This window comes from Mirounga leonina, unplaced genomic scaffold, assembly GCF_011800145.1.
Source record: "Mirounga leonina isolate KUSES-001 unplaced genomic scaffold, KU_Mleo_1.0 Mir_115, whole genome shotgun sequence".
Lineage (NCBI taxonomy): Eukaryota > Metazoa > Chordata > Mammalia > Carnivora > Phocidae > Mirounga > Mirounga leonina.
The window spans coordinates 23,879,241-23,904,982 of record NW_023270268.1 but is presented as its reverse complement, the minus strand read 5'-3'; the positions used below and the strand labels follow the sequence as shown (position 1 = coordinate 23,904,982).

General features: G+C 37.9%; 1 protein-coding gene across 3 annotated transcripts in view; it reads right to left on the bottom strand.

The window, feature by feature from the left end:
- Positions 1-5,874: 5,874 nt before the first annotated feature.
- The window catches only part of SATB1 (SATB homeobox 1), a 78,348-nt gene continuing 58,480 nt past the window's right edge, over positions 5,875-25,742 (bottom strand). Inside the window, exons 9-11 of one of the 3 annotated variants that reach the window (XM_034993982.1) lie at positions 9,383-9,586; positions 8,713-8,808; positions 5,875-7,022 (exon numbers count right to left, since the gene is read on the bottom strand). In XM_034993982.1, coding sequence (XP_034849873.1) covers positions 6,486-7,022; positions 8,713-8,808; positions 9,383-9,586 — 837 coding nt within the window. In that variant the 3' untranslated portion in view covers positions 5,875-6,485. The remainder of the gene's footprint in view (positions 7,023-8,712; positions 8,809-9,382; positions 9,587-25,742) is intronic. The other 2 variants (XM_034993965.1, XM_034993972.1) reach the window with 2 other exon arrangements.

Here is a 25,742-nt window from a genome sequence, read left to right as displayed (position 1 = left end):
CTACCCCTCCGATTTCCCCCGCTTCATTCTTCCCCTCCCGCTACCTTCTTCTTCTTCTTTTTTTTTTTTTCTTAACATATATTGCATTTTTTGTTTCAGAGGTACAGATCTGAGATTCAACAGTCTTGCACAATTCACAGCGCTTACCAGAGCACATACCCTCCCCAGTGTCTATCACCCAGTCTCCCCATCCCTCCCACCCCACCCCCCACTCCAACAACACTCAGTTTGTTTCCTGCGATTAAGAATTCCTCATATCACTAGCACAGGATTATTAATTAAATGTAGTTCTTCACTTGAAAAATAAGTCTACTGGACTCGACCAATTGGAGTGTGATTAATTTAATGTAGTTTGAAATGTAGGATGATTGAGTGCAGTTAACTTTTTAGTATGTTATTTCTCTTTCTTGAAACACACGCCCCCATTTAGAGATTTTTTTTCTCCCCAGGCTAAGAAGATTTCTGTCCTTTTTAGTTTAGCCTTTATGGGCACATTGCAAATACGCTACCTCACTATTTTTCAGGTCTATTGTGGTAGGAGCCAATTCTTCATTTCTCTGCTTCTCACCTGTTTCTGTCTATTTATTTGTGTATAAGATGTCAAAGGAAAATGAAAAGGAACACCTCAAAATACCACCTTGAAAAAGAAAATGCCAACAAATTCTTTTCTGCACCTGAAGCTTTTAATTCTTTAATCCACTATGGAATGTTGCTTAATTACATATTTTATTATGCATAACTGAAAATTATGTACTTTAGTTTCAACAATGATATGAAAGCACGTATTGTTTATAAATAAAGAGAGGCTGGGTTGTCTCTTTTTTTATGTTACAAATATTTGTGGAATTCTCACAGGTTCTCCTAAAATTGGCTTTTTGAAAATTCTCAGCGTTCTGAGAAAAACTTCGTTTCAATATTTTCTCTAAGAATCAGAAAATTCATTACTTTGCAAAGCGTAAGATAATGTCAGAATATCATTATGGGCAAAACCCACTGAACAGTTTGAATATTTTCATAAAAGTTTCATCTTAATTTTAATGAGTTTCACAAAGTACTTATTAATGGGAAAATGTTACAATTGTTGAACTGGGAATGAATCATCAGGGGTTCATTATATTATTCTACCTTTTTTCCGTATATCTGAACATTCCTACAACAAAGTGTATGCTTTTTTAGAAAAAAAATATTTTGTGTATACGGCTCTTACACCAGGACAGCAGAATCTGGGGGATAATATTTCATACACTTGATTTCAATTACTCAGTGACAGACTTTTTCCTATTAGCAAAATACATGCTACATTAGATTTCTGAAAATTCTGAATGGCGATGAATGTTTTTACATTTTCTGCATTTGAAAAAGCTTTTATTAAGGAGAAGTAGCGATAGGAATGCAAGGGTAGAAGGCTTGGGTTTGAAACCGATGAGGCCACTTAAGAGCTGAAGCAATCAGCCTGTTTTGAGTTGGCCCTCCCTGGTCTTTGAAGGGGGAGTTTCAGAGCCTGCCTTCTGTACCTCGGAGTGGAATGGAGATAGGTTTGTGGCAGTGCCTTATATAACAAAGTCTTCTACGGATGGTGTTGTGATTTTCATTTTAAGCATATCTGAGTGTGCTTCCTACTCAAAGGTAAGAAGCCTTTGAGAGAGATCTGGTAAAATTTGGACATTAAAATGGGAAACAGAGGTGGAGTAGGGGAAACCTGTTGCCACAGTAAGATGCTGTTGGACAGTTCGTGCTTTGAATAAATGCTCACTTTGCATCACTCTGCCACAGACTTGATGAACTAACAGACATTAAATATTAGAAAGTTCTCGACATTCTCATTTAACAGGTACCGTGTGTTCTTTTGTGAGTGGAATATCAGAGCAACACATGGGGCATCCTATCTTTTGGCGGAGTGTAAAGACGGGATTAGATTCTGTCACTGTAATGAAAATGTATTTAAATACCACAAAAAGCAAAGAGTAACGGTAAAAAAATTTCAACTAGGGGCGCCTGGGTGGCTCAGTGGTTAAGCATCTGCCTTCGGCTCAGGTCATGATCCCAGGGTCCTGGGATCGAGCCCCGCATCGAGCCCCGCATCGAGCCCCGCATCGAGCCTGCTTCTCCCTCTCCCACTCCCCCTGCTTGTGTTCCTGCCCTATCTCTCTCTGTCAAATACATAAAATCTTAAAAAAAAAAAAAAATTTCAACTAATAGTACTGAAATAATGTTCAATATTTAATTTAGAGCAAAATAGGTCCCTTGAGAGTGTGTTTCCTTGGCCAGGCAACAAGTATAAGGTACTGTTTTATTGCATCTCCTCATCAAACATCATCATAGAGAACAGGGGTCCAAGTTTCATGCTTTTGATCACAATAGGGATACTAGCAACTGAAAATAGTTGACAGAAGCTGACTTCATACACAACCCTGGCATAAGGCAAGAAGCCATAATGGAACTTTTTGGAATTATTTTGATAAAGTTAAATTTGGAAATACATGATTCATGTAAGTAGGGTAATGTAAGAAAGGCTTAAAAATGTTGCTCGTCTTTTAAACATTAATTCCAAACTATTTTTATTTAACATTTGGTATTGTTAAACAGGTAATCGTATTCTGGACATACACCTTCCACCACATTTCTTTAATAAGGGTACTTTGTATTTTATCAAAAATCTGCATGTTAATAGATTGTAATTTAACCTTTGTCAAAAGACATGCAAGTATTTAGTATTCACATTAAAAGGATTGCCTCAGAAGAAATACTGAATCCATAATATGCCCCCTTTAAAAGTAAAAAATATTTATTGGTAAGATAAACTATAGCATCAGTATCTTCTGATATTTTAAATGTGATTCATATTTTTGAACCTTCATTTGAACCTTCCACACTATCATGCAAATTTTTGGCTGGCTTCAGCAAGATAGTCCTATTTTTATTGGCTATAGGGTATACACATTTTAATTGCTCTTTTTGAAAATATCACCAGGCAGTTCAGAATACCTCATTTATTGATAATATCGTGACAATCAAGGACCTTAATATCAGCTGATGATAACAATAGGGAATAGGGCAGAATTTAATAATGGAATGTATGGGATTGTCATTTTTACTCAATGTTGAACCATTTGAAAATGTTTTCTACTCAAGCTACATATTTTAGATAAGCACAGTTAGATATAGATATCACTACTTGGAAAAAAAAAAACCCACTTCTTTTAAGCTCAGAATTCCTTAGGACTAAATGTTAATCAATACACATTTTATACATATGTACAGACTTTTTAACCAAGTGCCACACAACTAGGGCACACGTATTAGTTACCTTGGTTTTCAAAGGTTATGTGTCAACTCTGCATATTACGTGCCAGGGAGATACTGTCAACATTATTTTTTGCATAATGTGCAAGTATTATATGGCCACAGAGTGTAATACAAATTAGTGGCAAAGTGCTGAGGGAAGGAATCCATGACAGATTCAGATGCACAAGGTTGAATATTACCCGTAAACTACCTGACTCTGCTAAGGTCTTAACAGCACAAAGCGCTATGTCATGCCCAGCTTTTAAAAGTTTCTGAAATACTTGGACACAATGAAGCTTGTTCAAGGAGTTTTACCATAGCCACTGGTAGGAGGACTGGTATGAACAATAAATGACATTGGGGGAGCAATGTGGAAGATCACCCAAACAAATCATTTCCAAATTGTGCCGTCTTCCCTGAAAACAATTTTGCTCACTCCATCATGACATGACCATCAACTGTTTTCTGATATGTGCTTTTTATTTATTTATTTTTGGTTTAAAAGATTGTATTAGGAAGATTATGCTGCTTAAGTTAAAGGGTCTAAGTGAGACTATTAGTATTGTATTGATTTCTCACACACACTCATCAAATTCATTCAAAATGTTATTTCAAAAGACATTAGCTTATTGAGAATGGCAAAATCGTATTTGCAACCCAATTTTTCCTTCCAAAATAATTAAAGTTTCTGACACCTTTATATTCTGTTGGGCTAGTTAAAAAATTAAAATAAAATCAAAGACTACTTTTTGCTCTAGCTTTTCCCTCTAAGCCCAGAGGAAAAAAAGGAGAAAGAAAGGATTTTGTAAAAAACTTCATGGCATACTAGTTTCTATTTATTCATTTTTTTACTATATAAAATCTAGTTTCTAATTTATTAATTCAAATTTCTTTTCTTCAAATGGTTTTCTGAACTGTAAGTGAGCAAGAATGTTTAAAAGTTGTCTTCTTATTTAATAAAGAACTGAAAATTTTTTCAATACAGTTTCAAGTTACAGCAAACCAGCTGCCTTCAAAGCAGTTCAGCTGTGCTTCCAAAGTAAATAGTACTTTTACAGCTGAATCGGGAGTCTTCAATGATGCCATTTTAGTTTCTTAAGTAAAAGTTCAATATTAAAAGCAGCCCAGTTGCCTACCAATGAGCTCATCAGTGCCTGGAAAAATGTTAGTCATGAAGAGATTGGACAATTTCAGAACCAACTATCAAGGAACCCAGATACCCTTATTAACATCTAAGAAGTCTTTAAAAGAAGCAGCAAAAGATAAAGTGAATACAAAAAAAATGATAACAAAGCCCGAAACCCTGGCCTCAATCCTTTCCGTGACCATCAGCACACCTCATTTTATATCATGGCGTGTATGGAGTTTTATGTTGCAAGAATTTTGAAGACGGTGTTTAAATTCCAGGTGTGATATTCTTACTTTCTTCATTTAGTTCTCATAGTTAGGACATACACAACCAAATGAGCTCAGTTATTAACTTCTATTCCATTTATAACTTAAAAAAAATACATTGCTTACTAAGAGGTTTTTATACAGAAGGTCCATTTTTTCCCTACTTAATGTTACTGTTAAAGGCCTTTAAAATATTTATACATTAGCTTAAAAGAAGTGTTGCCATAATTAAATATTGTGAAACAAATGCAGATGAATTCACTCTAAGCACATAATTCCTAGAGACTAGATTTATGTTTTTGTTGGCAGGTCTTCTGACTATCCTACTATCTCTGTTTATTAGGCAAAATGCTAACCCCAAACAGGTCATGGTCTTCACTGTTAAACTTAAAAAATGAGCGCGTGTTTGTGATTTAAATTTACAGTGTTTCTAGTGACTTTTCAATCGCTCTTTTTAAAATCAGTAAAATATCATCAAGAAAATATTAACATGCACCTAACTGAGAGGGCCATCTTTGACTCTTTAAAGTTACTTCACATAAGCAGACAAACCCTACCATGTCATACCATACAAACAATTTTAATTGTGTAGTTACAGTCAATAACCACTCCTAATCAGAACATTTCTGCATAAAGAAAATTGTGATACACTTATAAAAACAGCCAGCTGTAACAAAATAGCTGGTGTTTTCATAGCCATAAACTCATAAAAAAGAAATACACCTTTATACAGAAATTTTATACAGATGTAGCTTTAAAATTGATTGTAAACCAAAGGAAGACACATTGCAAACATCAATTATTTTCACATTAATTGCATAATTTTCTAAGGTGATCTATTAGTTTTATTTACCTAAGCTTATTTGCATGATAGTAAAAATTGCATACAACAATAAGAGTGAAGCTTATAGTATGAATTGCTTGGATAACATAGAGCACTTTTTATAGGCAACTGTGTAAAGCACATTTTCTCTATTTAAAACTTTTAAGACACTTTGTTTTACTGCCCATCAAAATACATTTATAAATAGAAAAGAATCAGTATGGTAACAAGAGAAGCAATATTACATTTAACGGAAACTTCCAAAAAATTAATTACAACATGATGCTGCAGGATCTACAAATAAATAATGAGGACTAAATTGTGTTTCACATTTTCTTTTCATTTTTTAAAAAATCATGTAACAATGAGAATGAAAAAAATTACAGTGAACTTTTATTTCCAAAATAAAAACAAATTTGAATTACGGCAGTGCCATATAATACAAGGCATTTGTTGGCATATGTCATCTTTAAACTGCATTCCACAGTCTATAGTTCTTTTGTAACATACAATAGAGTAACAAACTCTTTTTTTTTTCTTTTTTTTAAAATGAGGGGCGCGTTTCCAAAGATCAGTGTGGAGTGTTACAGAAATAATTAAAGGAAGGAAATAATAATCACAGAAGTTATAATGCTTGTTTGAGGCTCCAGAATAATAATTTCTTAAAAAAAGAAGAAAAAAAATCACTGGTATCATGCTTACGGGGTACACACCTTGATGTGTCCCGTGAACACAAATTTTAATTTTTAATACCAAACAATCCTCGACGCTTCACCTGGGGCTGCCAAGCAGTTTGTAAAACAGAGTAAAACGTTTAGTGCAGTCTGTATTATCCTTTCTCAACTTCCCTGTTTGTGCAAGTTTCTGAAGATTCATTGGCCGAACAAGGAACAACAAAGGTTTTCGGAGGGAATACAAGGTGGACTTCTCCTTTCGTCAGTAAATACCAGTGGCACTGCTGAATGAAAGCAGTACTTGGACCTCAGTCTTTCAAGTCCGCGCTGATGTCCGTGCTTCCTTCCACTGACAGCTCTTCCTCCAGCTTCACCGAGAAAAGGGTGTTGGCATTTTTGTCTGGGACGCTCTCTTCCGAATCCTTAAGCAACTCCTCCTCTTTGTACTCGGCCACATCCACCTCCAGGCCGGAGTTGTCCTTCAGTTTGCCGTGGTGCTTGAGATAATAGCGCTGGTTCTGAAAGAACTTGATGATGGTGTACTTGGGCAGGTCAAGCTGCGCGGACAGAGTCTGGATGGCCTCTTCGTCCGGGTACAGGCCTACGTCTTGGATGAAGCTCTGGAGGATGCCCAGGGCTTCCACGGAAATCTTCGTCCGCGGCCGGGTCTTCTGCCGGTTCTCGTCCTCGGCCTCGGCGGGCGAGGCCACGGTGGGCTGCCGCGGGGGGAGCCGGGGCCCGGCGGGCTGCTGCTGCGCCTGCGCCTGCGGGGGCGGCGGCGCCGGCTGCTGCTGCGCCTGCGCCTGCGGCTGCGGCTGCAAAGAAACAAGCGGACGGTCAGGGCTCTGCGTTCTTCCCGCGCGCGGACGGAGCCGGCTCGGAGGAGGCGACAGGGGGCTGGGAATCCCACCGGGAGCTCCTCCGAGGGGGACAGAGATCCAGGACGCAAAGGGAGGCCAGCCAGACGGCCCACGGCACCAGGGAGAGAAGTCAAAGTGGTAAGAACCAGGAGGGGGAGGCACGACCAGGGTTTTGGGCGGGGGCGCGCGGGGGGGCGCTGCGGGGCTTCCTTATCGGAGGTCAGCGGAACCTCCCTCCCCTTCGTTTCCGGCCCGGCTCACGGAAGTGAGAGTTCAGCGCGCTGAAAATGTGAGCCGTGGACTTCACCAGGATATGCATCGGAAGGCGAAGACAGCAAAGCAAATTACGATGTAAATAATTAACAAAGATTTAAAATGAAGACGGAGGAGTAAGGATTTCAAAGGCGTTTTCGAAAGGAGTGCTACAGAGCCCTGGGAGAAAGAAACCTGTGTTTTGCCCCATTTCATCCATGGCTGAAGCATGGAGCAAGAACAGAAAGCCTTATTTAAACTCCAAATAAAATGGATAAACGCCTGCTCTTCTTCAGCAGGATCCCTTAAGACTCCAAAGGATTTTTGAGATTCTCACGTTTGTGAATTTCCTACCAGTCAGTTCCGATTTAATACACACACAATCTCTTACCAAATTGCACTAGGCTGACGCTGCAAGTTTCTTTTCCTTACCGAAAAGTAAAAGGTTGATCCACCGCACAACGAACGGCTAGCAAATTGTTTTGTCTATAGTAAACTCATGTGATTAGAATTTAGATTTAGTGTATACAGACACGTTTTCGTAATTAGTGTCTGTATGTGTTCTGTAATTTCCATACACAATTATACGTAACAAATGTGTAACACATGCACATACTGTACACTCTATATCTATAATTCTTATCATCAAAGCAAATCAACCTGAGTAAGCGGCAAAATATTAGAGCGTTTATACTGTGCCTAAGCATTTCCTTTTATTCCCCTAAGAAACAATTTTATTAAAAACAATTTGCATCTTCAAACAAGTACTATTTTTATTACTATACATATACCTGTCTCTTTTTTTTGTTTTTGCCAAACAACAGTAAGTTTTTCAGGCTTTCATGATTATTTTAGTGCTTGATATCCTAAGGGATTCCCTTTTCCAATTTATCTTTAATACACACTCAAGGACTTTTTTTTTTTTCCTTAGTGGATGGATAACTCTATCACTGTTTTTAACTAGATAAATATATACATTCCCCACCCACGCCCACAGCAATACCAAGAAATAATGCAGGTGATTCAACAAAGACAGTAGAATTTTAGGACTCTGGAAGGCAATGGAATTTTCTCTTAAAGGGAAAAGCGTTATAACAACATCCCCTTAGATTTAACAGAAATAGGTTCTACAGCCCCAGTTCATTCAACACGCTTCCTCAGAAATCAAGGCCATAGGGCACCAAAAAACTACCCGGTCCCAGAGCTTTCCAATCTAGCTTCATAGGGGAGGTCCCTCAGCGGACGAATGGAGACAAGTCCCATGACAGAACCCGCTAAGCACAAGGCTGAATCTGCTGGCACAGTGGTCTTCGGCCACCACCATGGTTAGTACGTCCTCTGCAAGTCTGCAAATTCTGACCAAGGGAGCAGGTCTTTACACCACCCCCTCTCTTGCTGGCATAGGTAACTTGTGCCCGCTCACCTGAGGAGCAGCACCGAGCCATGGTGCAGGGGTCAGCAGGCCTGGTAAGAAAACGCCTCTAGACTCTCCTTTCCCAAGGCTGGTGGGAGAGGGGCTCTAAAGGAAAGACAAACAGACATGACTCACCCCTAACCTGTGTTCTGTGAGGGTGTGGGGAGACAGCGACAAGGTGAAGGAAGGGCCAGAAACAAGATTAGTCAGAAACAAGATTCCAATTAGGCTTCCCTCCCCTCCTCTCTTGGGACAGTATCCAAGGTAGAAAGTTCTGATTGTACAACCTCCTCTACAGAAACGGCAGTATTGGTAGTCATTAAAAAATAGGTGGTATTTTTTAAATGGATTTTAAAACAACAAAAAACAAAATTTGACCTCTCACACAAAAAACAACCCAATTCTAACAAAGACGCACTTGCCAAACCAGAAGTGTAAAAAAGGGGGGTTCCTGGCATTTTGTGGTTGGGGAAATGAGGGAGAAGGAACACAATACACATGTTGGAAAAAGTGTGCTAATTTTCCTTTTATTCCCACGAGCAAGATGGCAGTGTATCGTTATCTCTTGCTAATAAAGCCTATGTTTAGACTGGCGGCAAGAAGAGAGACGCTAATTTCCCTGCTAAGTTTAAAGCTCTATTTACTTAGTGCTATATTGAATTGGCCAAGGTAAACGAACCTGAATCTGCTCTGCTGGAACATGGATAATGTGGGGCGGCCTGTCGCCATGGTGATGCACCGCGTTGCTCTCCTGTTCATAAATGGCATCACGTTCTGGCTGAGGAAGACTGAGGAACCTTCGGATCATGGAGAGGTTCTCCCACAGAGTCCTGTTTTCTGGAGAAGGATCTTCTTTCCAGCGTAACAGCTCACACAACCACCCCTTAGAGACAAGGGCATAATAGGTCAGTTATGCCTGTGGGGAGCTGATATTTTCCATTAAGAGCTAAAAAGAAAAGACCCTGTGAAGTTAACTTTTTTTTATATGCTCAAAAACACTCCAATCTGCTTAAAAAATGTTTTTAACCTGTTAAGAGAGAATAGCTGTGGCTGTCAAGGAGGCAGGCTCTGTTTCTAATAAATGTTCAGATTTGCATCTTAAAGGAAGGTCATGTTTTTTATGATTCCAAGGGCAAGACACATTTACCACGGACTTTGCAATATGTGAAATAGGAGAAAAGCAAAGTTGAACGTGCTTCTTGTCTTGCCCAGCTTTCTTGTCGGATGAGCGGCCATCTGAGATCCTGAAGGTATTTAAGAAGAGACAGGACAGATTTTTAAAATAATTTGTTTCCTAAAAGGATTCCCAAAGTTTAGGATTTTTGTATTAGGAAGGAAACTACATGTAAAAATGCGTGTGCGTGTGCGTGTGTGTGTGAGAGACAGAGAAAAGACACGTGCAGTACAATGAGCAAGGATGCCATCCAGTGTAAAGCATAATGATCAGAATGGGCGTTAGAAGACTTCTCCAAGAAACAACTTTCCAAAAGGACATCTCGGAGCCTGTTTTTTCCTGCTCATTGCAGTGCGCGAAATATGATTCACCAGACAAGAATTTTAATAGATTTCCTGAGCTGAGAGAGAAGGAAATGTCCAATGAATGCCAAAACCTGAACCTCTCTGATGACTCCCTTAAGGCCCCATTTTTGATCCTCAGATTATCAAGAACTGAGTGGTCCAAGAGAGTACATCGTCTAACATTTTCTAATCCTCATGCCAAACGTTCTTCATCTTGGCTGCCATGATGGACACTAGGCAATGGGGTGGAGAGTAAGAGGGAGCCTGTCCCACCCAGACCCCCTTTGCCAAGCAAGGCAACCACCTCCAGCTGCCGTGCTGCCTGCTAAAAGCTCACAGCCATACTCTTCTCTGGAGCAATGTTTGGAGATGACTGGACAATTACTCCACGTCCTCACTGACCCCCCTCACACCCTGGGGTGGCCAGTGATTGGCTTACCCCGTGGTACAATGTCCCTGCCCTCTTCCCTCAAAGTAACAACTCACTCAACCCTTCAATCTACTCTCTGGAGATGGCCCTCCCCTCATCAATACAGACTACCTGAGACCATATTCTTACTGGACCCCTTCTCCTCTTCCCTATCCTCCCTCACTCCTTCCGGGTCCTTCACCAAATCATAGACACCCGATTCCCTGTCTTAGGCTCTGCTTTAGGGACTTGACCTAAGATGAAGGGATTTCTTGGAAATTCCAAGTAAATTAGTTGGATGGGAGTGGAAGGAGCACAGTTTATTATCTGATTTTAGAACTAGCCAAGGAGAGGGTTTTTGTGTGTGTGTGTGTTGTTGCGATTGTTGTTTGGGGTGAGACCAGAGAATGGTATGACTTTTCTTCCCTTCTTCCCAAACTGAACCACTGGAGAAAATTCTCCTTCCCCTTCCAACTGCAATATACGGTGAAAAGAAATAAGGCCCATTCTTCCCCAGATGGCCTATTTGAGAGAATTTAAAAGAAAAGCTGGAGAGCTGATAACATCAGCTTCCCAAGGCCCACCTACTAACCAGCCAAGGGTGAGTGACTGTTTGTTGCTAACCCTCATGAGATCTACTAATTTTTCTGAGACATTTGTTTTTCTACTCAGCAGGTCTTGTAATTAAACAAACACGTACAAGGGGACGGTCATGCAATCATGCACTCATTCAATGCCACTGAATGCGTAATTCAAGGCTAAGAGAGCAGGCAGTAAACTGAAGATTTACCTGAGAGAATATTAGTTTAAAAAAAATAATAATTGTGATTAGAATGTCACCGACTATGCTTCTTTTCTAACCATGGCAATTCTATGTTTATTTCCAGAAAAATATGATGATGTGTCACATTTTAGCTCTATTTATATGAGTATAATATTAACTCTCGAACTGTATTTGAGTAGTTGAAGTATTTGAGACCCACTTGCATATGATGCCCTGGAGATGTTTATTTAGCTCTTATTGGCAAATATTTGCTATCTGGATTGAGCCATGAAAACATTTTATATTTTCCTACATCTCAGCTATTTCTTTACACTTTACCTCTAAGTTTTGATGCTGTGCAGGTTTTAGATCTACATCTTCCTGTAGGCTTGAATATTAACTATGGTTAAAATGACTCTCCTCCTCCCCTTTGTCTCCATTCTTCAGCTACAGCAATTGACAGGCCCCCATGCCTAAACAGAGCAAATTGCTACAATTCTATTTACCTTTCCAGATGTTAGCAGGTTCATAAAAAAACAGAACAGAAAAGTTGTTTTGGGGGGGGAGTTTTTTTGTACTTAGCTAGTACTGTATACTATTGCAATACATGCTAAACATCGAATATCTAAGATTTTTTTTTAAAGAAATAAACGCTTGTAACTAAAAATTGCTAAAAGTTAAATTAAGAACAATTCACGTGAGAAAAGATGCTTGAGAGAGCTGAAAAACGCCAATAATTTTTCCAATCCTTTAGAAACTTTTTAAAGTAACAGATCAGTTAGCACTCGGATATATGTGAAAAAACATGTGGATCACAGATGTTCTTTGGAAAAGAAAATCATTAGTTCTTTTAAAATGGCTAATAATGATAGCTAATTCCTAAACAATCACACTCATGCTGGTTTAACAAATATTTCAGAAAAGGAGCCCTGACTCATTCAACAAATATTTTGCTCATATTGTCACTTCTGTGTCTCTATACTTATGAGATGGATCCTTATTTTTATTAATTGCCCATGACTAACATAACATTTCCAGTAGTTTGCTATTAACCTCTGCCCTTAAATAATACTTCTAATTCCTTATCTAAAAATAATTTGATAAATTATAAGTTTGAAGCATGTCTCTGCTAGCCTTTCAAGAGACATGATGATTTTAAGAGACTGAAATCAGATGATGCTTAGAAAAATATTTAACGGTGCAGCTGGGAACTGTTAGTTCTACAAGGGTATTCCAAAAAGAAGAAAAAAAAATTAAGGGGGGAGTGCTTTTCTTGATGTGTGTATCTCTTAAAAAATAATGGAAAACAGACATTTTGACACGCTAGTTCTTTGTCAGCAGAGACACTGGCTCATTCCCAATTTATGCTGGCAAAAATAAGATCAATTCATTCTAATACTATTTAAATACCTTGGAATATTCTGACTACCTCAAATCCTATCAATTGAGACTCTATTAATGATGACAGTAATCTGATCTATGTTTTGCACAAAGTGACTAAAAAAGCCAAATGCTTTCTAATTCCCCAGTACCTTTTTCTAGGTCACTTTTTCATAAGTGATATTGTTAGAGCAAATAAACTTGGTAAGACAATGAACATGTCAGAATATTGTAATATCTGACAAATAATGATGATTCCCCTAAGTACTGTATTGGTTTTTAAATGATAAATGTATAGATTTACTTGGTAGAGGAGAGACCAGAAATGAAATGCGGTACTTTGTTGCAAAATGTGAACGTAATTACATTTTTAAGAGCGGTCTCTGGGACTTGAAATATTGTAAGACCATAGGCAGGAGTAGTGAGCTGCTTCCCAAATTAAATTAGATCACGACTGTTCTGTACAGTAGAAAAGACAGGAGAGTAACAGCCTTAAAATAATGAGACTGATCCATTCTCAGAAAACTAAAATGGTACAAGGAACAACCTAAACTTTAAATGTAGTAAATTTGCCAAGCAACATTACACTGCATATAAAGAGGGCAAAATATAAACAGTAGCCACATGTAAATAAATTAGTAAAACTTTCAGGATGTTACTACTTTTCAAACTGACGAAGTTTAATTTGACACCTTCTGTTCTAAACCCTTTGTTTCTATTCAAAATCACGCCTTGAGCTGTTGCTATCAATCACAGCGCTCCCCCTATTACTTAAAAAAACTGGCATGAACCCTGAATAAGCTGAAAATGCCATGCAGATGAATTCTGAGATAATATGTTCAAACCTGTTATATACAACACAAATCCTGTAAAGTTATGTATTGTAAACCTACATTTATTGAGAACTAAAAGTCTTAAATCCATCTGCCACAAAGGAAATACTGTTATGTACTTTATAGTAACCAAGAACCATCTGCAAATGTCTTGCTACCGTAAGCAAGAAAATGGTGCAGAAGATGCTAAACCTAAGACTGCATGAAATAAATAACATTCGTTTGACTGGTTTCGGTGAGGGATCTATTTAAAAAAAAAAAAAAAAAGTAAGATCGGGGGGGGAAAAAGGAAAGAGAGAAAATGCAGAATGACTGCCAAACCAGTACTGAAAAAAAGCAAAACAAACTCAATGACAACACAATGGCGATTTATTATGGTCCATGAAACACATGACTGTATGCTCATTTTAAAGGAAAAATTAGCAGTTCTAAACTCAATATTCTAATGATGTGCTTTACTGACAGAATCTTGTTGTACCACATTTAAATAAAAATCCTGGCACCTTCATCTCTCAGCTGCTAATTTCCAACCAAACTCAATCCTTGATTTCCACTCCACTCTTTTTAGAACAATTAATTCAAGTCAATTCACTTTGAACATTTTAACAGAGAAGGGGTGTGCAGTGATTTTAATTGAGGCAGAGAAGTAACCTCCTTTCTTGAATGAATTTATTGTACCTCTACAGCCTCACGCATGTAAAAAGGAGAACCCTTCCAAGAGCCCGTTCTGTGACAAAGCTGGGAGCACGTTACACAGCTAGCTTTCCAGGGGAAAAGAGGCTTCAGTATTCTCTGAGAAAAAAAAACTCATTTCATACAGTGCGTACAATATACAGATATGTATCTCTTACTGTTATGTACATATACATTTTAAACCCAAGAGCTATAAAAAAAAAAAAAAAAAAAAGAAAGAAAATGACAATTCTTGCTGCAACGAAGAAGGAAAAATGCATTTTAAGAAACGGAAGGATAATTTGAATTCTAAAAAGCAAAACATTTTATAGTCTGTATTTATTTCCCCTCACCCTCATCTTTTATGTGTTATTTGCAGGAGTATTTTGTTCCAATCTCTGGGGCACCTAGTATAATAATATATGATATTAAAAGAAATCAATCTAAATAGGGAGGTATTTGATACAAACATTTTAGTGGAAAGCATGAATTACATTTTAGCAAGTAGTAGGAACAAGGATTAAGTACATAATCCATTAAATAGTACTTCCAACACAAAAAATTCAGTATTGTAGACTAAACTACACCAGGCATTTTGAATGAGTACATTTTCAACAACAACTAACTATAAAGCTAGCAATTTATCATTCAGCAAATAATTTTCTACTTTTAAAAGAATCCGTTTAAGTGTTACTTATGCTAATGAAGACAGTTTTTAATCTGCCCACAAACATGTTAATAGAGGGCAATTTTTTTTTTTTATTTACAAAGCTGTCGGCACTCATGGGTAATTTCATATCAATGTTCTATAAGCTGGGGGTAAAATGGGTTCTAATTGTCAGAGCTGCGGAATCTTTCACCTTTAGCATGAAGGTTTAAAGATATCACAAAGATGCAAAGTGACTAGTGATGTTTTAAGCCACCCCTTTAACATACCAGAAGCGTTCCATTTTCACACTTTTTATGTTTTTAACACACGCTGCCTCAAGTACAGTCTTAACACACAGTACTTCTCTGGGGGCCCGAATGCAGAGACACACAAGGCCTCATGGAGGGGATCACCCCGGCTTCCAGGTTTGAGGCCTGGATGCTTCACGTACCAACTTCGACCCTCTTTTTCAAGCACAATCCTCACACTTCAAAGAGTGAGGAACAGAACAGTGGCAAAGCGGTATTGAAAGCATTTTTAAATTATTTACTAGGTTAAGAGGGTGAAATGATACTTTAAATACATCAAATTTCATCGTCTAGGCCATTTTTTGGTGGCAAAGTGGTATTGATCTTTCCAAATGCTTAAAATTAACTATTTTCCAGAAGGTCATTATTTGATTAAAGGCATTAAAGTTGAGGGCAAGAAGCGATGCACTTTTTCTTCTTCCCCATTCAAATCATCCTATAATTTAATAAAAACCATCCCATCATGTCCTGTAATAAAAACGCTTATCTTAAGATACTGTTCTTTACCTAACATATTAACCTTTAAATGTTACGAAGTTCTTCAGAAGAAAAACCTTTGCTAAAGCAGATTATTCTATAAAATAATGAGAGGCCCCCACCATTAACATTAATAAAGATACATGTCCTCTTCTATGGAATTAGTAGGAAATACATTAATCTTTCTCCTCAGTTTAATAACATCTACTTTGTGTACAGTGAAGAGAATCTCAGCAGGTGCCGTGAGTAACTTTTCCTGCTAAGTTAACAGTGGTCTTATTAAAAGAAAACATGGGAAATAAGTTTGAACAGAGTCGTACCAATAAATTTTCATGCTAAAAGTAGCACATTACATCCACTTTATTTAAAGATGGGTTTTAAAAAGAAACAGGGTCGAGTTCAACTTCCATGTTGGGTGTGGAGCCTACTTAAAAAGAAACATTTAAATGGGATATTTGTGTGTGTGTGTGTATTCCCCAAATATATTTATTTTCAAGGCATGGTTTCTGATACTTATATTTGCTGAAAAGAAAAAAAAAAAACAGTCATGATATTTAAAAATTATTATGATTTTTACACTTCTCTTTCCAGGTTATATAAGGAACTTAATATCTTAGCCAAAAACCTGTGGGTTTCCATATTGTGGAAATAGGACAGACAACGGCTACCCATAAATTTCTCATGAATCCATTTTTGCTACTTTGTCTTTAAGAGGTTAAACACATCTAGCAGAGTTCCTGGAGGTTTCTTTTTTTTTTTTTTTCCTGGAGGTCTGTGTTCATACAATCTGAGGAAAAGCTCCCATTAAAATTTAGTGAATTTTGAATAATAAGAATCATTGGTAAGTACTTTTTATTATGCAATTTTGCTTAAAATTTAAGCAAGTAAAAAAATGAAAGTGGTTTTTATGTTCCCCTCTTTTCTACCTTCTCAAAGGCCACTGACTTTATGGCACACATATAGTGTTTTTTCTTTTGCTACAGATTGTTTGATCCATAATAAGATTATCAGATGACAATCTGGCCAGAGAAGATAAAAACAGTTCTCACTTAAAAAGGTTGTTGGGAAGGAGATCTTACAGTTCAAAGAATATTTTCAGGAGGGAGAATCAGAGTAAGGAAAAAAAGGAGGAATGAAGAGAAAAGCATGAAACTGTAGATAACATATTAAACTAGCAAGAACATAAACTTGTAATTTGAAACAGAATTTCCAAAGAAAGGCTGACTTTTCCTTTAAAAACATTAGATTTGGAAGATATCTAACTTAAAAGTTTACTTTTTCTTATACTTCACAAACTAACCTTTCAAGATAGTTTCTTCAAAGCTTAAATGAAACAAACAAAAATCTGGCTTACATGCCTGATGCTTGGATATGGGCTTGGTAAAAGAATTTTTTGTTTCAGTGATATGATTTGGCTCCTGTTTAACATTTATACACACTGTGCCTTAATATCTTAAATTTTTTTTTAAAGATTTATCCATTTATTTTAGAGAGAGAGAGAGCACGTGTGCTTGAGCAGTGGGGAAGGGGCAGAGGGAGAGGGAGAGAGAGAATCCAGCTGAGCACAGAGCCTGATGCAGGGCTCAATCCCAGGACCCTAAGGTCATGACCCAAGCCGAAACCAAGAGTCAGATGCTCAACCAACAGAGAGCCACGCAGGCACTCCAATATCTTACTTAAGTTTTTATTCTCTCCTCATTCTCCATGGTTAGTGTTCGTTAAAAAACAGAAAACTCAAGAAAAAAAAAAAAAAAAAACTCAAGGAAAAAACCCCCAGAAAACTCAGTACTCCCAAGGTTCATCAATTTTAGCCTTGTTTCTATCATAAAGAATCATCTGCTCCTTTCCACCTGTCCACCAATGCCTTGTCAGTCGGGGACCCTTCTTCTTTGAGTTATGTTCTTAGACACCAAACATTCTTTTTAATTACTTCCGACAGACAATTATTTCAATTTCTGAACAAAGAAGCTTTTAAGTAATCATTCCTTTTCTTAACTCAGGGTAAAAAGTACACCAATGATGACTAGAGCTTCCGTGAAGAATGAGAGAACCAGTGCTATCGTATAGAGTTGTGATGCCTACAAGAAGCAAATAAATATGATGTTTAATTTAGCCTATGGAACTTCCTGACAGATAAATCACAGGTGTAACTAAGCTTTCTTGAATCCCCCAAGCCATCTCTGAGATGCCCTTGGAAAAAAGATGCTGGGATGAAAATCACTGCTCTGGTCTTCTGCTTTCAAAGTGCCAAAGTTATCTTAACTACTCAAAATGACCTTCAAAGGCTTCCTATTATAGAGAAAATGCTCACACTCCCTAGAAGTGCCCTGAAGGCTGTTCCCAATTGCATTCATGTCCTAATTCACTGGACTATTTATTAGCTGTTGCCCAGCATTTCCCCACATTCTATTCTCCATTCTTCATACTACAGGAAAGCCCTTTCTCCTTTTTCCTGCCCATCCAAATACTAACTCTCCTTCAAGTCATGCTCAAGCACCTCAGTATATCGATAAAGGGTTATATTCCATATAGGAGTTTATGTATGTGAATTTGAGCAAATTACCGTTTTGAGCCTCACATCCTCCTCTACAAAGAACAGACAGTAACAGTATTAATCTTGCAGGATTGTGGCTGGTACAAATGAAATAGAAACATTCAGCCCCGTGCCTGGCTCCTGATATTTACAAAAAGGTCTGATGAACTTAATTGAAAGCACTTGCCTTAAAATGGCTCACAGTATATTTGGGAAGCATTCAAAAATAACTACCAGTGAAAGACAGTGCATGATAAAAGTCAATGATGGACAAACACCACGTGGAATCCAAGTGGCGAGGAAGAAGAGATGGGCTGAGTGGTCAAGGAAGTCTTTACTGATTCAAAGTGATATTGGCTTGAGTTTGAAAAATGGGCAGTATTTAAAATGGGGTGGATAATGAAAAAAAGAGGGAGATGAATTAGCCATGTACCAAGAAAAATAGGTAGACGAGTTGCTTTCTGAACTGACTATGCCCACCATTCTTTTGCTATAACTCTTTACCATACTGGACTTTCTTGAGAATACTTAATTCCTGGACTTCACCTCCTGTACATACTGTACTTCTAAGATCCATTTGTTAAGAAAGCCTGGGTTTTAATTTGAATTCCTACTCTACTATTTACTAGACCTGGTCAAGTTATTGAAATGCTCTAGATCTCAATTTTCTCCTCTATAAAATGGGGGTAATTTTACCACTATTCATAGGGTTTGTGACAATTCATGCAAGGGGATTGGCACACAGTAACGTTATGATGAACGTCATTACTATTTTTATTATTGTTGTCATTATCACAAAGATAATCCAAAGGAATTTGACTATCTAGAGAGTTAATGAAAAGAATTCAGTTATCATGTCCTAACCTGAACCCACTATCTTCCTCCTACAGACTAGGTTTTCCTCTGATGTAGTTTAACTCAATTAATAGCATCACCACCCACCCAGTCACCTGGGCTGAAAGGCTGTTATTTAAAGTATAAATTGGTATAATCTTACTGAAAGGCAATGTGGAAATGTTGAATATAGAAATGTCTAGTAATCACCTTCAAAACACAAAAGGCTTTTTGATCCAGTAATTCTACTTTTGAGAACTGATCCTAAATAAATGATAATTAAAGATGTATACAAATACTTAACTATAATAATGTTCATGTTAGCATTATCTGTGATAGCAAAAGGAGAATATAACTTAAATATATCTCAGTAGAGAATTAAAAGGTATGAATAGCATCTGAATAAATGTAAGACAGATACATGTACACACATATATGTATGTATACATACATATACGTGTGTGTGTATAAAGAACATGAATCAGGCTATCTTTTGTTAATTAGGATTACGGGTATTTCCTTATGTATTTATGCTTACATTTTTTAATTTTTCTATAGTAGCTGTTTTTAATAAAAAAAATAGCAAAGAGCTTCAATTAAAAATCTGATTTTTCTTGTCTGTTTGCTTTATAAGAGAACAATCATGAATTCCTGCCAATTCTCCTTCAGAACGTTCCTTGAATTGGTTCCTTATTTTCCATTCCTACTGCTCTGGTTCAGGCCCTCAGCATTTCTTCCGTGAACTAACGCTGATGGGTTTCTTTAATGCAGGCCTCCCCCATCTCAGCTGAATTACATTTACCATAAATAAACGTCCACACAAATAGCCCTTTGAATGGCATCCTCTTCACTTTCCTTCACCCAAAGGGCCTGGACAGACCCCGAGGCTCACACTTCAATGAGTAAGTGTAAAAATGAAGCAAAGGATTCCCTGTAACACTGAAGTGGCAGTAAGTTCGGGGAGAGAGAAAGGTATAAAAACTGCACAATCTGGACCCTTTAGTTAGGGGCAAGAAACTACACATCTCGTTATTCCTGAGGATATCATGTATTGTAGCAAAGTCCAACAACTTACATTTATAATGATGTTGCATTTCAAAAAATAAGATTCAAACTGAGCTCAGCTTACTAGGTTTAAGGAGGCAGGGAAGCACTATTAAAGGCTTCGGTCAAAAGCAAATACATCAATTGTTTAAAGAAGCTTAATGGGAAACTTCACTTTTCCCAAACCCCTCAATCCAAATAAATATGTGCTCTTATATGGCAATGTTATGAAGCAAATCTCTTACACGTTGCCTCCTAAAGTCACTAATAAAATTTTACAGTATTTATTTTTCTATTCAAAATTGTGAAGATATCAAGAAAAAAATGTTGCTGAATCTCCACATATGCCACGTGCAAAGAAAAAAAGAACTATAAAAATTTGAACTTATAAAATGAATCATTTTTAGGTGACGATTTACCTGATACAGTGGTTTGCTGGCTTACAGAAATAACTTACTGCAGGTTATTTTAACAAATATTTCTGCCAGTGCATTTTTAATTGATTTATATGAAACTTTTCAACACTGCAGATATCTGCTAGAATGAGCTATACGTCCCATTATGCATATTTAGGGGCTGGGAATTAAAAATTTAAATCTTCCCTCTCTGATATCCTAGGAAAGATAACAAAGAATTTTTAAAACCAGGGGGAGGCAATTTGGGATTGTAAAAGTTATGGGACTCATATCCTAAGAGGAACAATTAAGCGGGCAGGGTCATTATGAGCTCCCGAGTTGCTTATGATTTTGCTGATAAAGTAACACCCATTTTGTGGCCAAAACCCACATCATTTTATCCATTATGCAAACCTACTAATCAGAAATTGGCTTAACTGAGGGACTCAAATCTCTTCACAAGGACACTTCAAAAAAAGAACGCATAAATATTTCTAGAAGCATCATGTGGATCCCAGTGACAATGGCTGGGTTATAATTTTACCAATAAAGGGAGATAAGGGAGGCTGGGCTCTCTGTACAGGCCATATCAGTCACTCCTCATGACCACTGATCCTGTTTCATACCTGGGGAAGGCAGGCTATGGGAGCGCCCCGGGAGGAAGAGGACAGGAGTCTGCCCCTACTCTGTCTTTCTGAGCACAGGAGAGCTCTCCATCTTCCCACCCGGACTCCCTTAGAAATGTACTGAGTTTTTTGGGTTTTTTTTTTTTTTTTAAGATTTTATTTATTTATTTGACAGAGAGAGACAGCCAGAGAGGGAACACCAGCAGGGGGAGTGGGAGAGGGAGAGAGAAGCAGGGAGCCTGATGTGGGGCTCGATCCCAGGACCCTGGGACCATGACCTGGGCCGAAGGCAGACGCTTAAGGACTGAACCACCCAGGTGTCCAGGAATGTGCTGAGTTTTGCGAGGGCAAAACTGACAGCAGATGAAATATGCTTCTGAATCATTTTTCCTTCTACAAATAATTATTAAGTGCCATCTATGTGCCACCCAATGTGGGGACAGAGATAATAGGGAGTCATTTCTGCCAGCACTTAGAGTCCAGTGAGGGAAGAACAGCTTACACTTCAGATGGAAACTGATATTAAAGGTGAGGCTCCCTGACACAAAGTCTCTAGTCGAAGGGCAAAGGCCCTCCCTCTCTCACAAAGTCCTGCACCGTATGCGGCATCAGAATGTTGGAGAAAAGGCTGCCGATAAGCTTTCTGGTTTTGCGGCTGTTTTAAATGTTACTGCAATGACTCTAACCCTTGCTTACGTGCTCTGAAGTGAAAGGCATTTGAAAAATAAGCATACTATAAAGTAATAACAAACATTTCCCTGGTAAATTCAAGAATTGTTCCGCTAATGTACTAGAAAAAATATGTAATTTTTCCCCCCACATCTAATTGATCTAATCATTGATCTCATTTCTTTTGTGCCATCGACCCTTCTGGCAAGCTGGTAAAGCCCACAGATGATGCCTTTCCAGAACAATGTTTTTATGTGCCTGAAATAAAATACATAAGATTATGAAGACAACCAATTATGCTGAAATACAGCTATCAAAAATTTGTGCTATAGTAATATAAATGCTTCTTTATTAACACACTAAATAACGAGCTCTAACAACAGATCTGATAACTACTGTAATTTTATAGTGATGAGCAAAGATAATATTTTGAGATATCTGCAATAACGTAATGTGATGTGAAAATATTTGTGATTTTTACTGGTGACAAATTCATACCTAATGTTAATACTACTATGATTTACTGTCCATATTGATAATTGAATAAAATGTCAAATTTCAGTAACATGTTAATGAAAATAAAGATTTCTTTTTCTATCCAAATTCATGGACCCCTTGGGGGAAGGTGGGCCACAGGTTAGGAACTCCCACCACCCCACATGCATGTGTGTATATACACACATATATTTCGAATATTTTTCTAGAACTATCTTATATAAGCCCCAAGTAGTTTAGGAAACTTTGGTATTTATGGATTCATGAAACAGATTTCCTGGGTTTTTTGGTGGTTTTGTTTTTTGTTTTTTGTTTTTGTTGTTGTTGTTTGCCACTAAAGGACCATGCCTGTTAGGGATGGGCTGGAGGAAAATAGTTAATCACTAGTACGATGGTTCCCAGACTGTGCCCTGAGGAGCCCCAGGTTTCCATCAGGGCATCTCAATAGTGCCATGGTTGATAAGAATGCCCACCCTTACCCAATCCTCGAGTTGGCGAAAATGGGGGAAGACTTTTATTTGACTTATTTATTTCAGTGCTAGAGGAGAATTCATTCATAAAACAATAGTTTGACAGCTTAAACATTTTTGATTAACAATTGAACTAGCACATATGGACCGCACTGTTTTTCCCTGGTCTTATTATAAACTCAGAAAATGGGTTTACAACCATGAATAAAGCAACCATATTCTAATTTAGTTAACTTCATACCATCCAAGTAACTGTAAAGGTAGACAAGATTAGCAGATTATCCTTTGAGAAATTCTGTCAGAAAAGGAACACTAACGAGGTTTTCCAAAGACACCTGGGTTTCGCAAACAGAAGGGGATAAGGTAGCAGAGCAGACAGAGGATGGCAGCAGGGAAAGGAACAGAACAGTGACCTGGGCACGCCATGGGGTGTGGGGAGCTATGCAAAGGTTAGGAAACCAGAGGTAATCAAATAATGGTCCTTGCTCTCAGCACCACTTTTCAAAGTGCAAATGGTTTTAAAGTATTTGCCTTTAAGATTTGAGGACAGGACAGAAGGAGTCTAGTCAAGTAGAGGGTTAAAGAAAGGAAAAAAAGTGAATAGGAAGATGGTAAGGGGGGGGGCATAGGTAGAAAATAACTCCCACACAACCATCTCCTCACTATATATTATAGGTAACACAAAGCTAAATTTATCCAGAAATATAATGCAACTTTCTGTCTAGAAATTAAGCTTGATGGATAAGGCTTTAGTCCTTATGGTTATCCAGGGTCCAAGTTATTTAGTCTCTTTAATCAAAATACTAAAATAAAATCATTACCCATTAGGCTATTACCCTTCCCCCAATCTCCAAACACACAAGCAAAAATTAATTGCAAGCCAGGAAGAAAGAAGGCAATTTAGACAGTAACAGCTTGGATTGGACTGAGCTGGATTTCCTAATAGCATTTGTCTGTTTGTGAATGTATATTTTATTCACAGCCTTCACTTCCTTGACCTTATTGAAAGTAATTTATTTTTAGCTAATCTGCATTTCATTTAAACCACCAAATACTCCATCAATGAACCAGCCAAGTAGCACCCTAACAAGTAGCACTCGTATTGGTACCATTAGTAAATGGGTAAACATTTAAAGGAGACATTTGGGAATGGGCAGTCCTCAGCAGCTATTAAATGCTACAGGTACCAATTTATGAACTTGCAAATATGGGGTTCAGGATATTCCTTCAACTGAGCTGTCATTCCCTGCCTCGTTTTTCTTATTTCACTAACCTCTTCCAAACCTGGGATTTCTCATGGACCGAGAATTATTATTTTCTCTTTAAAGTGTTATCCTTCCCAAGACTTATACCAGTCCAAAAATAGTGAAATGTTAAAGGTAGAATTTCAGGTATCAGTTAAAAAAACAGAAGAATGTGTTTAAGGTGGAGACCCTTTAGCAACCCTTCAAGTCACACTGTTTGTGGCAACCACCGCCCCACCGCATATTCAGCCGAGCCCTTTCCCCAACTAAATGGAGCTCATCTCATCTCTACACTGTACTGGTTCTGCTAGGTCCTTGATAATGAGAGAGAGGTCATCCAGGTGTGTAATAACCAGTCTCAGACGCATTTATATCAACCTTCAGCTCATCTCACACTATATAACATGAAGTTTATACACTGGATCCCAATCAGTTCTCCCCACTATATCCCACCTATGAATGCTTTTTGGCTACAGACCCCAAAATAGCACTTGGTCTGTCCAAACCCCCAAACTAAGCCCTTTCATTATTCAAAACCTTGCCTCCTCTGTGACTCATTTTCAGACTAACACACCTGTCGTTGGTACCTTCAATCAAAATAGCATCCTTTCACACTTGTACACCTGTTTCAGCAGCAAACTCACAGAACCTGGAACTGCAAGGGACATTAGACATAACCTGACCCAACCTATTTTACCTTCCTGAAGGGGAAGTGCAGAGCCTGAGATGTTAAACGACTTGCCTGGGGCTACACAGCATGAGAGCGGTGGAACTGGGATCACCACTCTTTGCAATCCTCAATGCTTTCTCTGAAAGATGAAGTTTATGTCCAAATTGTTATATAAACCATCTGTGAGTTTGTCAATTAGCTACCATTACCTTATTTTTTATCTGACACACATTCAGGAACATGCCCTCCCATTCCTGTCAGCTTCGGAATACAAAGGTGAGCTACACTGTAAATGATATTGATGATTTCAACAACGAAAAATGCAAACGGCGGGTCCAAAAGAAAATGGCAAATAGCCAATTCTCCTTCCTGTACATTTTCATGAGGATCCAAGAACATTGCAGAAGAACAACTGCACAGTGCTAAGGAAGTGGACTGAGTTGGGCAGGATAAAGTTTCCTGAACTACTTTCTCCTGGATCTTCAACTATGATTTGTTACCAGATACATGAAAACTGTCCTTTTATTAGACAGGGATCCAGCGGGGTCCATAAAGAAAATGATAATCTTTTTTTGAACAATGGGATTCTTGTAGTCTAATTAAATTTAATGAAATGAAAAGATATGCTCTTCCCTCATACTCAAAATATTGAATATTATCAGACTCTGTACATACCATGGCAATCCCTAAACAGTAACTCTTTTTTTTTTTCCTCTCCTTCCTGTTCCCTTTTATATCAACAGGTGTGCTGGGAACAAAGAAATTCTAACATACAAAAACAAAAGTTTGCGAACATGGAAAACTAGTGGATGATTTTTCAGAATGTTAATGAAATCTTTGACTTGCTAAGGAATAAGTTAAGTTTCCTTTCTGCGGTGAGCTCTACCAATGACTGCAAGAAGTGATTCAATTTGCATGCTGGCTTATCACTAACATATCTTGAAGTAGCTGTGCAAAAACTTCCAGGTCATTAAAGCAAAGGCAGTAGCAATGACATCATAAGGTATAGGGTTTTTTGGGTTTTTTTTTTACCTCCACTTTTCTTATTTC